We start from the raw sequence: 15,715 nt of genomic DNA on the forward strand, positions 1-15,715 counted from the left end.
GATGGCGGGTTTCCAGAAACACGCGGGGAAATGCAGGCGAGCCAGGGTCCTAGGTCCCCGGTCCCTCCAACCACTTCCTTCCCTTCCCTTTTCCAGCTTCTCCGAGGCGGGCAAGACAGCAGGTGTGGGTGGGAAAGGGGCTCAGGGAACTCTAGTTCTGAAAGGTTGTGGGAGGAGGGCGGGGAGGGCGGCAGGCTGCCAGGTGGGTGGGAAGAGGGGTCGACGCGCGTCGGGGTGCTTGCTGGAGGCGGGCCGCTGACCTGGCGTCGGGGATGGCAGTGGGAGGTGGTGCTGGGAGTGATCTCCGCGGGCGTCGACGATCCTCCGAGGGTTTAGGGGCAGGAGACCCCCCCCCCGCCCCCGCCCCGGCCCTGGTCTCCAGCGCCGTGGAACCTGACTGCCCTCTAGCGGTCAGCAGGCGTTGCTGGTGCGCTCCTGGCTCCCGCGCAAAGCTGGCCCCAACCTCTGCAAACTTGTGCGCGCAGGGTGGGAAACGAGTGGACTCCGGGAGGAGCCTTGTGACTCATTTCCAGGCCTGCCCTTTCTGCCCTCTGTCCTCTTCCTTCCCTTGCACCTAGTGGCTTTTAGAGGCCTCTGGTGTTTTCCATTTGCTTCTAGGCAATTTGTTTTTCTTTTAAGGCTAGGCGGATCAAAATTGTTTTCCATTTGCTTCCAGGCATTTTTTTTTTTTTTTTTGCTAGTTCTGGGCCTTGAACTCAGGGTCTGGGCATTGTCCTTGGGCTTTCTCAAGGATAGGACTCTACCACTTGAGCCACAGCACCACTTACAAGTTTTTCCTGTGTATGTGGTACCAAGGAATAGAACCCCAGCTTTGTGCATGGTAGAAGAGCACTCTACCACTAGGCTACACACCCGGACCCCCATTTTTTTTTTTTTTTGCCAATCCTGGGCTTGAGCTCAGGGGCTGAGCACTGTCCTTGGACTTTCTCAAGGCTAGAGCTCTACCACTTGAGCCTCAGCACCACTTATGGCTTTTTCTGTGTATGTGGTACCGAGGAATCGAACCCGGGTCTTCATGCATGCTAGGCAAGCACTTTAACCACTAGGCCAAACTCCCGGCCCCAGCCCCCATTTTTTTTTAGGCTAGGTTGATCAAACTTGTTGAGTGAAATGCCACAAATTTCTGTGAAAGCATGTAATCTTTCATAACGAAACTTTTCAGCATCAGTTACTGCATTTAGATCTTCTCTAGGAAGCGGTCAGAGCAGGCTTCCAGCTATTCACACCCAGGTTGCTATGCTTTCACATTAGACTTCACAAAGGATGTAAAATAAATTTTGAATTAGTCTGACTGTCAGGAAGTGGTATACATAATCTCTGATAACTGAGTTACGGTGTCATAGTACAGCATAGATCTACTTGCCTCTTATTCTAGAATGGTGGGTAGTTCTGTCATACATAGTAGTGACTCTCACAGTCTAGAGTTTCCTTTCTCAACTTGGATGTGCAGTTCTCTTCTTGTTAACCCACTTGTGACCTTGAGATAACTTGAATTGTTTGGTAGATCAGCAAGTGGGCTGCTGGAGTTTTCATGGCTTTTCAAAAGAAACAAAACAAAACAAATATTTCCAGAGAGGGGCCGGGAGTTTGGCCTAGTGGTAGAGTGCTTGCCTAGCATGCACAAAGACCAGGGTTCGATTCCTCGGTACCCCACATACATAGCAAAAAGCCAGAAGTGGTGCTGAGGCTCAGTGGTAGAGTGCTAGCCTTGAGAAAGTCCAAGGACAGTGCTCAAGCCCTGAGCCCAAGCCCAGGACTGGCAAAAAAAAAAAAAAAAAAAACAAATATTTCCAGAGAAACTTCAGTCTGTCAGGTGTCTGCCACATGCCAAGGGCATAAGGATGAATATATGTAGTTTGTGCCGTTGAGGACAAATTGTCCTAATGCAATCTGCATTAAGTACTACTAGAAAGCCGTGGGTCAGGTAGTAAGAGTCCCAATTCTGGGCCGGGAGTTTGGCCTAGTGGTAGAGTGCTTGCCTAGCATGCACGAAGACCCAGGTTTGATTCCTTGGTACCACATACTTAGAAAAAGCCAGAAGTGGTGCTGAGGCTCAAGTGATAGAGTTCTAGCCTTGAGAAAAATCCAAGGACAGTCCTCAGGCCCTGAGCTTAAGCCCAAGACTGGCAAAAAAAAAAAAAAAAAAAGAGTCCCAATTCTGTCTGACTTGGGGCTAGGAAGCTCTCCAAAGAGAAATAATTCAAACAGGGTAGAAGGATGAGAAAGATATTGTTTGTAAAGAGAGTGTCCTTGGACACTTTTTGCTCAAGGCTAGTGCTCTGCCACTTGGCTTTTTCTGAGTATGTGGTACAGAGGAATCAAACCCAGGGCTGCATGCATGCTAGTCGAGCACTCTACCACTAGGCTATGCTCCTGTTCTCTAATTAACTACTCCCCTACCCCCACCCCCCAAAAAAGTGCTGGCTGTGAAGCTTTGCCTCAAGTGTTAGTGGCTGTCTCACCTTTATTGAAAAAGCCAAATGATGGGCCGGGAGTTTGGCCTAGTGGTTAAAGTGCTTGCCTAGCATGCATGAAGACCCGGGTTCGATTCCCTGGTACCACATACATAGAAAAAAGCCAGAAGTGGTGCTGATGCTCAAGTGGTAGAGCTCTAGCCTTGAGAAAGTCCAAGGACAGTGCTCAGGCCCTGAGCTCAAGCCCAGGACTGGCAAAAAAAAAAAAAAAAAAAAAGAAAGAAAGAAAAAAAAAAGAAAAAGCCAAATGAGAGAGCCAAGACTTTCTGTGTCTAAGCCCTATATGTCCTGCATTCTTTCCTGAATATACACCATAGTGGGGGTTTTTCCCCCTGTGTTTTATTTTTTTCCTGGTTCTGGTACTTGAACCTAGGGCTTCCACATGCTGTTATATGCTAGGCACACAAGTGCTCTCCCAGGGTTGGAGCTCCATCTTCAACCCTGTAAACCATCAACTGGAACAAGTATCCATGACCTCCATGATGAACCAAATCTCACTTGTCATGGTTCCTACCGAACCTGCTTCTTTCAGGTGACACAGGAGAGGAGAAGAAAGGCAGGAAAAGTAGTTTGGGGGTGGGGGGCAGTGAAGATCATGAAACCTTTTTTGAGGTAAGCATTTTGCTTTATAAGACAAGGGCATGTTTTGTAAGTCAATCAGTTGGACTTTGGAAAGTTCTAAGTGGCATTTACTCCATTAATAGAGCGGCTGATGGAAGTTTAAGGGAGGATGATAGTTTATTGCAATAGAGGTCCTATAGATAGCCAGGTAGAAGTATCCAATAGGCTTACTGGCACTGGGGCTTAGAAGAAATAATAGGACTAGAAATGGAAACTAGGTAATTGAAGGTCCGGAGTTTGGCCTAGTGGTAGAGTGCTTGCCTAGCATGCATGAAGACCATGGTCTGATTCCTCGGTACCACATACATAGAAAAAGCTGGAAGTGGTGTTGTGGTTCAAGTGGCAGAACTCTAGGCTTGAGAAAGCCCAAGGACAGTGCTCAGGCCCTGAGTTCAAGCCCCAGGATTGGCAAAAAGAAAAGAAAGGAAGAAAGGAAGGAAGGAAGGAAGGAAGGAAGGAAGGAAGGAAGAAAGAAAGAAAGAAAGAAAGAAAGAAAGAAAGAAAGAAAGAAAAGCAGGACATGGTGGCTCACACCTGTAATCCTAGCTACTCTGGAGGCTGAGATCTGAGGATTGCAGTTTAAAGCCAGCTGGGGCACTAAAGGCTATGAGACTCTTATCTCAAATTAATCACTAGAAAAGGGTAAGTGAGGCTGTGGCAGTAGCTTTGAGCTGAAGAGCTCAGGGACAGCACCCAGATCCAGAGTTCAAGCCCCATGACCCACAAAAAAAAAAAAAAAAAAAAAAAAAAGTAAAGAAACTAAGGGGCCGGGAGTTTGGCCTAGTGGTTAAAGTGCTTGCCTAGCATGCACGAAGACCTGGGTTCGATTCTTTGGTACCACATACATAGACAAAAGCCGGAAGTGGTGCTGAGGCTCAAGTGGTAGAGCTCTAACCTTGAGAAAGTCCAAGGACAGGGCTAAGGCCCTGAGCAAAAGCCCAGGACTGGCAAAAAAAAAAAAAAAAAAAAAAAAAAAAAAAAAAACTAAGTAATTAAGCTCCTCTCAGTAATAGTGGATAAAATTTGGAGTTATAAATGACTAAAAGTGTTGACTGAATTTTTTTTGATCATGCTCTATCACAGAGTTACAATCTCAGATAGATGAAACATGTTTAAAACCAAACCAAACCAAACCAAAAACCAAATGACCGGGCACTAGTGGCTCAGGCCTGTAATCCTAGCTACTTAGGAGGCTGATATCTGAGGATCAGGGTTAAAAGTCAGCCCAGATATGGAAGTCCGTGAGACTCTTATCTCCAGAAAACCTGAAGTGGCGCTGTGGCTCAAAGTGATAGAGTGCTAGCCTTGAGCTGAAGAGCTCAGGATAGTGCCTACGCCTAGAGTTCAAGCCTATGACCAACAAAAAAACACCACTAACAACTGCTGAGCACCAGTTGCTCATACCTGTAATCCTAGTTACTCAGGAGGCTGAGATCTGAGGATCATTGTTCAAGCCAGCCTGGGTAGAAAAGCCCAGTAGACTCTTATCTCCAATAAACTACTCCAAAAAAAGCTGGAAGTGGCACTGTGGCTCAAGTGGTAGAGTTCTAGCCTTAAGTGCAAAGAGGCTCAGTCCTGAATTCAAGTCCCAGGACTGTTTGGGGGAAAGGGGGATTGGGAGCGTGGCCTAAGTGGTAGAGTGCTCGCCTAGTACGCATGAAGACGGGTTTGGTTCCTCTGTACCACATACATAGAAAAAGCTGGGGCAGTGTTTATGGCTCAAGTAGTAGAGCACTAGCCTTGAGAAAGCCCAAGGACAGTGCTCAGGCCTGAGTTCAAACCCCAGGAGTGGCAAAAATGAGCATCTATTAACTTATATTAATTGTATAAAGAGGTTTAATTTGATAACTCCACACATGAATATAATGTACCTTTTTTTTTTAAAACAGGAAAGATTAGCATGTATAGTTTCAGAGAAGGAAAATTAAAATTCGAAGAAGCCAAAGCATATACAGCTGGCAAACGGCAGACCCAAGGAGTCAGGCAACCAGCAAAGGCGCATCACCTCCCACTCAGCATCGGGCCTCATCTGGTCATCCGACACTGGCTCTGAGAGATGCCTGGGAAGGCGGCACACACAGTATAGTCGTCAATTCCTTCAGCCTGGATTCACGGATACAGGCAGAAATCCAGGCTTTGCTCCTTACTACTTGGACAAGTTACAGGATCAATTCAAACCTCAGTTTCCTACCCTGAAAAATGGGATGATATGACAACTTCCTGAATAGATTGAAACTGAAAAGACCAAGCACTTAAGACACAGGTGTGCTCGTCAAATCCTGGGAGTTAGGGACAAAGGGACTGGAGAAATGGGGAACTAGTCAGGTACAAAAGGGAGTTACCACAGGTCTGGGTCTAAACACTTGGCTTCAGCTCTCAATTAGATCACACAGACAAGTTATCTTAGTAAGCATCAGAGTGAATGGACTGGTGGTTAGCCCCAAGATCAATGGAGTCTCCATAACTTGAATCATTGAGATAGTGTGGAGATTTTTTTTTTCCCTCCTACTCTTGGGGCTTGAATTCTGGGCCTGAAATGCTGTCCCTGAACAGCTTTTGCTCAAGGCTAGTGCTCTACCCTCTGAGCCACAGTGTCACTTCTGGCTTTTTTTGGTGGTTAATCGGAAATCAGAGGAGTCTCATGGATTTTCCTTCCCCATGCTGGCTTTGAACCATGATCCTCAGATCTCAGCCTCCTGAGTAGCTAGGATTACAGGCGCAAGCCACTGACACCTGGCTTCCTCTGTTACTCTTTTATTTTTATTTATTATTTTCCTTCTGTTTCTCTTACCCCATTCCCCTCCCCTTTTCAAAATAATTTTATTGGGTTTCATAATTGTGTTTTCACACATGAGTTTGGAATACTTGGATCATTTTCACCCTCTCCTTTGACTATCCCACTGGCTCTTACTCCTAAACAGTATCCTCATTTTACATGGTAACAACTTTACTGACACTTAAAAAAAAAGGAAACTATAGGATAACATTGTACAAATGCTAAAAGAAAGTAACTGCTAACCTAGAATTTCATAAAGAAAAAAGATCTTTCAAAAACAAAGGTAACAAGCCAGGTGTCAGTGACTTGTAACTGTAATCCTTGATACTCAGAAGGTTGAGATCATGATTCAAAGCCAGCCCTGGCAGGAAAGCCCATGAGACTCTTAGCTACAATTAACCACCAAAAAGCTGGAAGTGAAGGTGTGATTCAAATGTTAGAGTGTCAGCCTTGAGCAATAAAACTCAGGGATAGTACCCAAGCCCTGAGTTCAAACCCCAGGACCTGTACGCGCGCGCGCACACACACACACACACACACACACAGAGTGAATCAACCAACCAAATTAAATAAAAGAATGCCCTATTCAGAAAAATAAACTCTAAGAATAGGAGTACTAAATTATCAAGTAGAAGTAGCATAATTCCATATGAAATGTTAGAAATATACGATAGAAGAATATTAAAATAATAAAAGGGGCCGGGAGTTTTGCCTAGTGGTTGAGTGCTTGCCTAGCATGCACGAAGACCCGGGTTCGATTCCTCGGTACCATATATATGGAAAAAAGCTGGAAGTGGTGCTGAGGCTCAAGTGGTAGAGCTCTGGCCTTGAGAAAGTCAGACAGTGCTCAGGCCCTGAGCCCAAGCCCAAGACTGGCAAAAAAAAAATAAAAGGAGTAATCTATATGACTAATGAACATTAGTATTCTGTGGAATTTTTTTAAATGTAGAGAACAATAGAAGGGCTGAGTTTGATCAAAATACATTGTATGCATTTAGGAAAATATCATTAAACCTCCCCTTATACAACTAATGTATACTAATAAAAATTCTAAAAGAGGCCTGGAGGGCTGGGGTGTAGTTCAGTGGCAAAATGCTTGCTTAGCAAGTGCAATGACCTGGGTTCAATCCCCAGTATCCACAAGAAAAGACAAAAAAATTCTACAAGAAAAATATGTAGATAAATTCTACACACATATATACTTTTGCCTACCTAAGAGAACTGAGTGCATCTGGTAACAGGAAACTACAAAAATGTTCAAAGTAGCTTTATTTAAAAGTGTCCCATGGCTGCGAGTTTGGCCTAGTGGTAGAGTGCTTGCCTAGCATGCACAAAGACTCAGATTCTATTCCTTGGTTCAAGTGGTAGAACTCTAGCCTTGAGGAAGCCCAAGGACAGTGCTCAGGCCCTGAGTTCAAGCCCCAAGACTGGCAAAAAAAAATGCCCATGCTTTAGCAAGTTGTATGTTCTAAATTCATCAACAGGAAAATGAATAAACAAAGTAATGTATTTATAGAATGGAAGTCCATCATAAAAAAGAACAGATTGTTGATGAGTGCTAAAACAAGGGAGAATCTCAAAATAGACAAAAATGAGAATATCCAGCTGGGTGCTGGTGGCTCACACCTGTAATCCTAGCTACTCAGGAGGCTGACATATGAGGTTATTCAAAGCCAGCCCACTCAGGGAAAGTCTATGAGACTCCAATTTACCACCAAAAAGCCAGAAGAGGAGCTTTAGCTCAAGTGGTAGAGAGCTAGCCTTGAGCAGAAAAGCTCAGGAGTGATCAGACCCTGAGTTCTGAGTTCAGCTCCAGGATAAGACAGACAGAGAGACTATCCCATATGAATCTGTATGAAGCTCAGCACTATCAGGTGAGCCAGGTGCTGATGACTTATCTACAACCCTAGCTACTCAGGAGGCTGAGATCTGAGGATTGCAGTTCAAAACCAGGCCGGGCACAAAAGTCCATGAGACTTTTTTTTTTTTGTGGGGGTCATGGGGCTTGAACTCAGCCTGGGCACTGTCTCTGAGCTCTTCAGCTCAAGGCTACCACCCTACCCTTGATTCCAGCCCCACTTCCCATTTTCTAGAGGTTAATTGGGGAGAAGAGTCTCTGGTTCTTTTGTACCTGGGCGGGCTTCGGACTGCGATCCTCAGATCTCAGCTTCCTGAGTTGAGAAGCTAGGATTACAGGTGTGAGCGACCATGCCTGGCTGAGACTTTTTTTTTCTTTTTTCTTTTTTCCTGTGGGTCATGGGGCTTGAACTCTGAGCCTGGGTGCTGTCCTGAGCTCTTCAGCTCAAGGCTACCACCATACCCCTGCAGCCTCAGTGCCACTTCTGGTTTTCTAGTGGTTAATTGGAGATAAGAGTCTAATGGACTTTAGTGCCTGGGCTGGCTTTGAACTCCGATCCTCAGATCTCAGCCTCCTGAGTAGTTAGGGTTACAAGTGTGAGCCATAGTGCCTGGCTCATGAGATTCTTAACTACAATTAGCTACCAGAAAACCTTGCCAGTCCTGGGGCTTGAACTCTGGGCCTGGGTGTGGTTCCTGAGCTTCTTTTGCTTAAAGATAGTACTCTACTGCTTGAGCCATAGCACCAATTTTGGCCTTTTCAGACTTGTTTATTGGAGATAAAGAGTCTCACAGATTTTCCTGCCTGGGCTGGCTTTGAACTGCAATCTTCAGACCTCAGTCTCTTGAGTAGTTAGGATACATCTCAGCCTCTTGAGTAGCTAGAATTACAGGTTGGCTCATGCCAGGCATGAGCCAAGTTTTTGTGGTAACAAATATTTTTTTAAAATTTATTTTACTAGCAGCATTGCTTCAATTTTAACCTGGGTAGTGATTATGTGTAAATACATTTACACTTAAGATCTTATCTTCATTAGCAAGTTATACATCAACAAAATGTAAGTATCCAACAGCAATACAGTGTAATTTTGAAGAGGGAGGGATATCAGTAAATGGAACTAAATTATTCCTGTATTTTTCACAAGGAGGCATGGCATGTCATTTACATAATCCTAGGATTAGAAAGCATGATTCTATAGTGAGATCTTATTTCAAATAACAAAATTATTAAGTGAGGGATGTGTGTTGTAATTTTTATTTGTAGTTTTTAGAGTAACCACTACAAGAATAGAAAGAGTACAGTGAGTTTCAGTTAACAGAAATAGAGTGGGATAATAAATGTTAATTAGTGCAAAAGAGGACAAGAAGGGGGAGGAAAAGGATTATAGGAAAGACAAATAAAACAGAAAGTAGGGGCCAGGAGCATGTCTAGTGGTAACATACTTGCATAGCATGCATAAAGGCTTGGGGTTTGATTTCTTGGTACCACATACACAGAAAAAGTTGGAATTGGTGCTGTGGCTCAAGTGGCAGAGCACTAGCTTTGAGCAAAATCTGTCCAAGGACAGTGCCCAGGCCCTGAGTTCAAGCCCCAGAATGGACAAAAACAAACAAAACCCAGAAAGTAATATGATGCATTTAAATGCAGCTACAAGCCAGGGTACCAGGAGAATTAGGATTAGGATTAGATTAGGTTAGATTCGAACTAGGATTACAAGTGGATGGCACCTGTAATGCTGGCTACTCAGAAGGCAGAAATCTGAGGACCCTGGTTCAAAGCCAGCCTGGGCAGTTTGTGAGACTCATCTCTAACCACCAGAAAACTGGAAGTGGCACTGCGGCTCAAAGTGGTAGAGCACTAACTTAGAGTGAAAGAGCTCAAGGACAGTGTCCAGGCCCTGAGTGCAAGCTCCACAGCTGCTGCTGCTAATAATCATAATCACAATCATCACATCAACAATAACGATAATAATATAACAAAGTAATAATAAAATAAGTGCAGATAGACTATCCTTGTTTATTATTTGATCACATTTGGCTATTGAAGGTATGGGGATAATGTGACACAGCCAGAGGAAAGAAGAGCCATCTTTCCTCATGAACTCTCTTGTCTGTCCGTCTCTATTTCTCTGTCTCTGTTTCTCTCACTCTGCCCCTTTCTGTGATTTAATTGAAGATAAGAGTGTCACAGACTTTCCAGCCCAGGCTTAAACAGTGATCCTGAGATCTCAGCCTCCTAAATAGCTAAGATTACAAGCATGAGCCGCTAGTGCCTGCTTCTCTGTGACTTCTCTTGGGCTGGTTTTCTCTCTCCTTTCCACTCTCCCTCTCCCTCTCTTCCCTTACCCCATTTTGGTGCCAGTTCAGCTTTTTCCCTTCCAGGCTGGTGTTCTAACCTTACCTCCAGTCTGGCTTTTTTGTTGGTTAGAGATGGAGTCTCATGGATTTGTCTGCCTGGGTTGGCTTCAATCTTTAACCCAAAGATCTCGGTTTCCTGAGTAAATGGGAATTACAGGTTGGAGCCAGGGGCACCTGCTTTTGCTCAGGTTTTTGAGTCCTCAATTTGCCTACTAGTTTCTCACCTCTCAGTGTTTTTGTGTCTTCCCAGCTTGTCAGCCCTGGGGGCTCCAATACCTGTAGCGTGAGTGGAAGGCTTTTCTTTCCTCCTCCACTTTTTGTAGATGACAAAAGCTGCTTCAAAGTGATTTTTTTTTTCTTTTTTCTTTTCGGTATTAGGGTTCGAGCTCGAAGCTAGGAATTTCCTAGGCCGGTGCTCAACCGCTGGAGCCAGCCATCCCAAGAGTGCTTAATTAGTTGTACAAGGGGGAGTTTCATGGGACATTCCTCACATGTATGCAGTATATCGACTTCAAATTCCCTCCCTTCAGCCTTCCTGAACTCGTTCCCCTCTTCTACTACATTCATACTCACTCGACCCACTCCCGGCACCATCAATAGTGCCCGAAATACTTTCCTGTAATTCATTTTTTAATATGTATGAATTACACCAAGGGGGTTCACCATGGCATTTCAGATATACTTATATTACATTTTAATCGGAAAACTATGGCTTTCTGTTTACCTGCCTCCAACTTTCTATTTATCAACAGTTTTCATTGAAATGCTGTGGCTTCAGGTATTTCGGAATTATTCCCCATCCATCCTCTTTTTTTTTTTCCCCTCCCCTCTTTTTTTCTCCTCCCTCTCATCTCTCTAAACAATCCCCTAGTTAGAATCGTATTCTATGTACATATGAATGTATGATTTGTGAATATGTATAGACCAAGGCTGCAGTTTGGAGGGGTTGGAAAAAAGAAAACATTCACTGGAGAACTGTATATTATCTACAATTGAAGACAGGAAAGAGAAAAACTCCACGCTAGCAGAGGATGGTTTCGATCCATCGACCTCTGGGTTATGGGCCCAGCACGCTCCCGCTGCGCCACTCTGCTGGCTGCTGGGCAGCTTACTTATGATGCACATAGAAGGTTTCCAGCACGTTTGCGGTTCTGACTTCCTAATCCAGCGCCATCTAGTATGTGGTCGAACAATTGACGTCATTACGGTTAAAGCCGCTGCTTTGCTGCTATTGGTCAGTGGCTGACACAGTAGGCGTTTTTATTGGCTGAAGGCGGGAGCCAATCGCGCCGCGTTTTGTTGAGACACGCCGGCAAGCCGCCTCTCCAGTAGTCTGGTCCTGCTAAGAAAGAGGCGGTTGGTACGGTCTCCATTGTTCAGGAGTGAGGGCGCCATGAGGTAAGGGGACTGAGGTGCGCCGGAGGCGTCTCCAAAAATGGAAAGGAATCGTAAGACCGACGACTGACTATCTGGCGGTTGGCTCAAAACCTGGCAACTTCTGGCCTGTAGTTGGGGAGGCCGGTGCTGGCGGGGAACCGGCTTGGGACGGGTTGGGGCCCAGCCGTGAGGAGGCGGGGCGGGTTCGACTCCTGGGTCTGCAGAGTTGGGATGGGGGGGCCTCCTGAGGAGAACCCGTGTAGACGGAGAAGGCCGGAACGTGGCGCATTCTTCCAGTGCGAGTGCTGGCGAGAGAATGCCTGCTAAAAGTTACACCGCGTTAGTGAATGCCTGGGAAGGAAGTTCCTTAGTCTCGGAGCGGTGGGGTTGGTGTGTCTCAGGGGGACGCGTTTCTGCTTGCTGGCCTGTGTCTGGACCCAGTCATTACCCGGTGAGCTCGCCGTCCTGGGGATAGGAGGTCTTGGGGGAGGATCTGGCCACCGTTTGGAATGGGAAGTTTGTGCACTGGCGTTCTCCCTTTAGGAGAGAAGTTAAGAGCGGTGGTGGTTGGCCAGCTTGAAATGTGATGACCGGTAGGGTGGCGATTACTTTCCTCAGGTCAGAGTAAAATCTTTGCATTTCTAGGGGTGACAGAGGCCGGGGTCGTGGCGGGCGCTTTGGTTCCCGAGGAGGCCCAGGAGGCGGGTAAGTGCTTTTTCTTTTTTGCATCTTGTACTGGTTAGCTTCAGTCATTCAAGAGCATTTGGAATGGGCTATGTTACTTGATTTTTGTAAGGAGCAGGGTATAGTTTAGAAACATTTATGTGCTGTCATTCATTATGAAGACAGACATTTTCCCAAAGTTGCTGGTGCACTGTATACAGCTCGCTTAATATCTGGTAAATAATTTTGACGTTTCTATGTTTTAGGTTCAGGCCATTTGTGCCACATATCCCATTTGATTTCTATTTGGTGAGTACCTTGGGTTAATATGTATATGAATTCACAGGCTACTGTTCATCTAGTGATGTAGAAATGGAGCCTAGCATATCCTTGTCAAGTCAAAAGGTAGTTGGAGTTGGAACAAGAATTTTTGAACGGAATATGGGTTTAAATTTTTTGTTGTTATCTAGTTTTGGTGCTGAGGATTAAAGGAGTTCCTGGAGCATGCCAATCAAGTGCTCTACCACAAAGATACACTTCCAGCTATTAATTCTAATTTCATCTTTAACATATCCACACTGAGGTTCAGTGAGCACACACACACACACATGCACACGCACACACACATGCACACATGCATGTATATATCTGATCAAATTCAAACTGACCATGTCCACTCACCTCCCATAGAGTTACTGTGAATGAACTGTGTTGCTTTATATGTAAAAATAATGTAGGTAGGATAGAGGACGTAATCCTTTGACTACATGATTGTAATCTTTGTTCTGGACAATTAGTTGTATCTATGCTTACCTTTTAATGTAAAGGTAATGCGAGCTTAAATTATGACTCTTTTAGCTTGTATCCTTATTGAACATCTTAAGGTATAAAACAAACTACTCCAGTATTTTTTGTTTTAAAATTTCTTCAGTTTTGGTAAATACTATTTTGGTAAATAGTATTTTTTATTTAGTGTGAAATGGCCTTCCCTCGGGTGAAACCAGCACCTGATGAAACTTCCTTCAGTGAAGCCTTGCTGAAGAGGAATCAGGATCTTGCTCCCAATTCTGCTGAACAGGTATCTTCTTTTGGCTTTTGTCTGAGATTCTGCTAGGAAAGAAATTTCTGGTTTTGTTGTTTGATGCTGGTCTTGGGTCTTGAACTCAGGGCCTAGATGCTGTCCCTGAGCTTTCTTGCTCAAGGCTCTACCAGTTGAGTTAGCTCCATTTCTATCTGATGGAATAAGGTAAGAGTTTCATACTTTCATGCCCAGGCTAACTTCCAACCATGATCCTCAGATTTCAGTCTCCTGAGTAACTAGGAATACAGACATGAACCACTGGCAACAGGCTAATTTTTAAATCTTTTGGGGGTAGTGATTTGACCTCAATCCCTTGTGCTTACTGGTCAGGTGCTACGTCAATAAGCCACACCTCCAGATCACTAAAAAGTAAAATATGGGCCAAGAGTATGGCCTAGTGGTAGAGTGTTTGCCTAGCATGCATGAAGCACCAGGTTTGATTCCACCATACCATATACACAGAAAAAGCTAGAAGTGGTACTATGGTTCAAGTGGTAGAGCACTAGCCTTGAGAAAGCTCAAGGACGGTGCCAAGGCCCTGAGTTCAGACCCCAGGACTGGCAAAAAAAAAACAAAAACAAAAAACCCGTAAAGTGTGAATATAACTGAGGTTAGTGATGGTAACTGGACTAGAGTTGCAGTTTACTGGTAGAGTGCTTGTCCAGAATGTATGAAGTCCTGGTCTTTGGTCCCTAGCAAGAATGTTGTCAGATCTTAAACTCCATCCACTGGCTATTTGTTTTCTTTTTCTTTTTCTTTTTTTTTTTTTTTGTTGGTTGTGAGGCTTAAACTCTGGGCCTGGGTGCTGTTCCTGAGTTCTTCAGGTCAAACCTATTACTCTACCAACTGACTCATAGCATTTTCTCCCCCCTCCCCTCCAGGGTGATTAATTGGAAATAAGTCTCACAGACTTTCACGCATGGGCTGGCTTTGAACTGAGATCCTCAGATCTCAGCCTCCTGAGTAGCTAGATTATAGGCATGATTTACCAGTGCCCTGGCTTGTTTTCTTCTTGTAGCTGGAGATAAGAGAGATAGAGATGAATATATGAATATATTTCGTACCAGTCCTAGGGCTTAAACTGGAAGGCCTGGGTTCTGTCTTTGAGTGTTTTTGCTCAGCTCAGTGCTCTATCACTTGATCTACAGCTCTTCTGGCTTTTTGGTGGTTAATTGGAGGTAAGAGTCTCACAAACTTTCCTGCCTAGGCTAGCTTCAACTCATGAGCCTCTGATCTCAGCCTCCTGAGTAGTAGGATTATAAGCATGAACCACTGGCACCTGGCTCATGAATTCATATTTTTGGAGGGGTATCTAGTTGTATTGTCTAGTTGTTTTCTTTAGATATATTCAAGACAAGCAGTGTTGACATGTTATCAAAGTCCTAAATTAGTATGAAAAGGGATTGGGGGGAAACTCTTGAGAAGTTGCATCTAAGTTTTTATCTTTGCCTTGTGATTTTTTTCAGGCCTCTATCCTTTCTCTGGTGACAAAAATAAACAATGTGATTGACAATCTGATTGTAGCTCCAGGGACTTTTGAAGTGGTGAGTTTTTTTGATGATATAATACTAAGAAAGGGCATCCTTGGTAATGTGGAAGCTTCATTCCTGTTAATTTTTCAGTTTTTATTGGAATCCAAGCCTAAAATGGAAAAAGTACAGTGAAAGTCTGAAATCCCTTTGTAGCACTCACTGATCTTAGGAACAAAATCTTTTTCACTGTTGAGTAGTTACAATAGATTCTTATTTGTCTCATTGTTGCTACTTCCAAAGACAAGTAGTTAAAAGCAGTGTTGATAAGAGTTCTGAGATAAATTACGAACTTTTCTTCTTCTAATTCTTTTCTTGAAATAAACCCTGTTTCCAACAGCAAATAGAAGAAGTCCGGCAGGTTGGATCATATAAAAAGGGAACAATGACTACAGGACACAATGTGGCTGACTTAGTGGTAATACTCAAGATTCTGCCAACATGTGAGTTTTTTTCCTTCCTCTGTCCAATCCCTTTTTCCCTTCTCCCTCACATTCCCAGAGCTTTGTGCATGTTGGGCAGGCACTCCCTTACCCATCTTTCTGATCATCAAATAGGACATTACAATTTGGTTTGCAGTCTATGAAACTTATATAGCCTAGGCTTTTTGTACAGGTTCACAACTGTAAACTTAGCTACTCAGGAGGCTGAGATCTAAGGATCATATTTCCAAGGCCGACTGGGCAGAAAGGTCCCTGTGAGACTTTTATATTTAATCACTCAAAAAATAATAATATTGGGCTGGGAGTTTGGCATAGTGGTAAGAATGCTTGCCTAGCATGCATGAAGACCTGGATATGATACCTCTGTACCACATACATAGAAAAGCTGGATGTGGTACTGGGGCTCAAGTGGCAGGGCCTTGAGGAAAAAGCCCAAGGACAGTGCTCAGGCCCTGAGTTAAAGCCCCAGGACTGGCAAAAAACCAAACAAACAAAACCCCCCAATACAAAACAAA

At 44.3% G+C, this 15,715-nt stretch overlaps 1 protein-coding gene and 1 non-coding gene across 2 annotated transcripts in view; one reads left to right on the forward strand and one right to left on the reverse strand.

Moving 5' to 3' along the window:
• Positions 1-11,129: 11,129 nt before the first annotated feature.
• On the reverse strand, positions 11,130-11,201 carry Trnam-cau (transfer RNA methionine (anticodon CAU)). The gene has a single exon. It is a non-coding gene; the product is annotated as a tRNA-Met (tRNA).
• Positions 11,202-11,411: 210 nt separating this feature from the next.
• The window catches only part of Ilf2 (interleukin enhancer binding factor 2), a 10,006-nt gene continuing 5,702 nt past the window's right edge, over positions 11,412-15,715 (forward strand). Inside the window, exons 1-6 of the mRNA XM_090340955.1 lie at positions 11,412-11,505; positions 12,130-12,189; positions 12,414-12,456; positions 13,121-13,225; positions 14,695-14,772; positions 15,098-15,200. Coding sequence (XP_090197081.1) covers positions 11,501-11,505; positions 12,130-12,189; positions 12,414-12,456; positions 13,121-13,225; positions 14,695-14,772; positions 15,098-15,200 — 394 coding nt within the window. The 5' untranslated portion in view covers positions 11,412-11,500. The remainder of the gene's footprint in view (positions 11,506-12,129; positions 12,190-12,413; positions 12,457-13,120; positions 13,226-14,694; positions 14,773-15,097; positions 15,201-15,715) is intronic.

Source organism: Megascapheus bottae, chromosome 10, assembly GCF_031878675.1.
Source record: "Megascapheus bottae isolate mThoBot1 chromosome 10, mThoBot2.hap1, whole genome shotgun sequence".
Classification (NCBI taxonomy): Eukaryota; Metazoa; Chordata; class Mammalia; order Rodentia; family Geomyidae; genus Megascapheus; species Megascapheus bottae.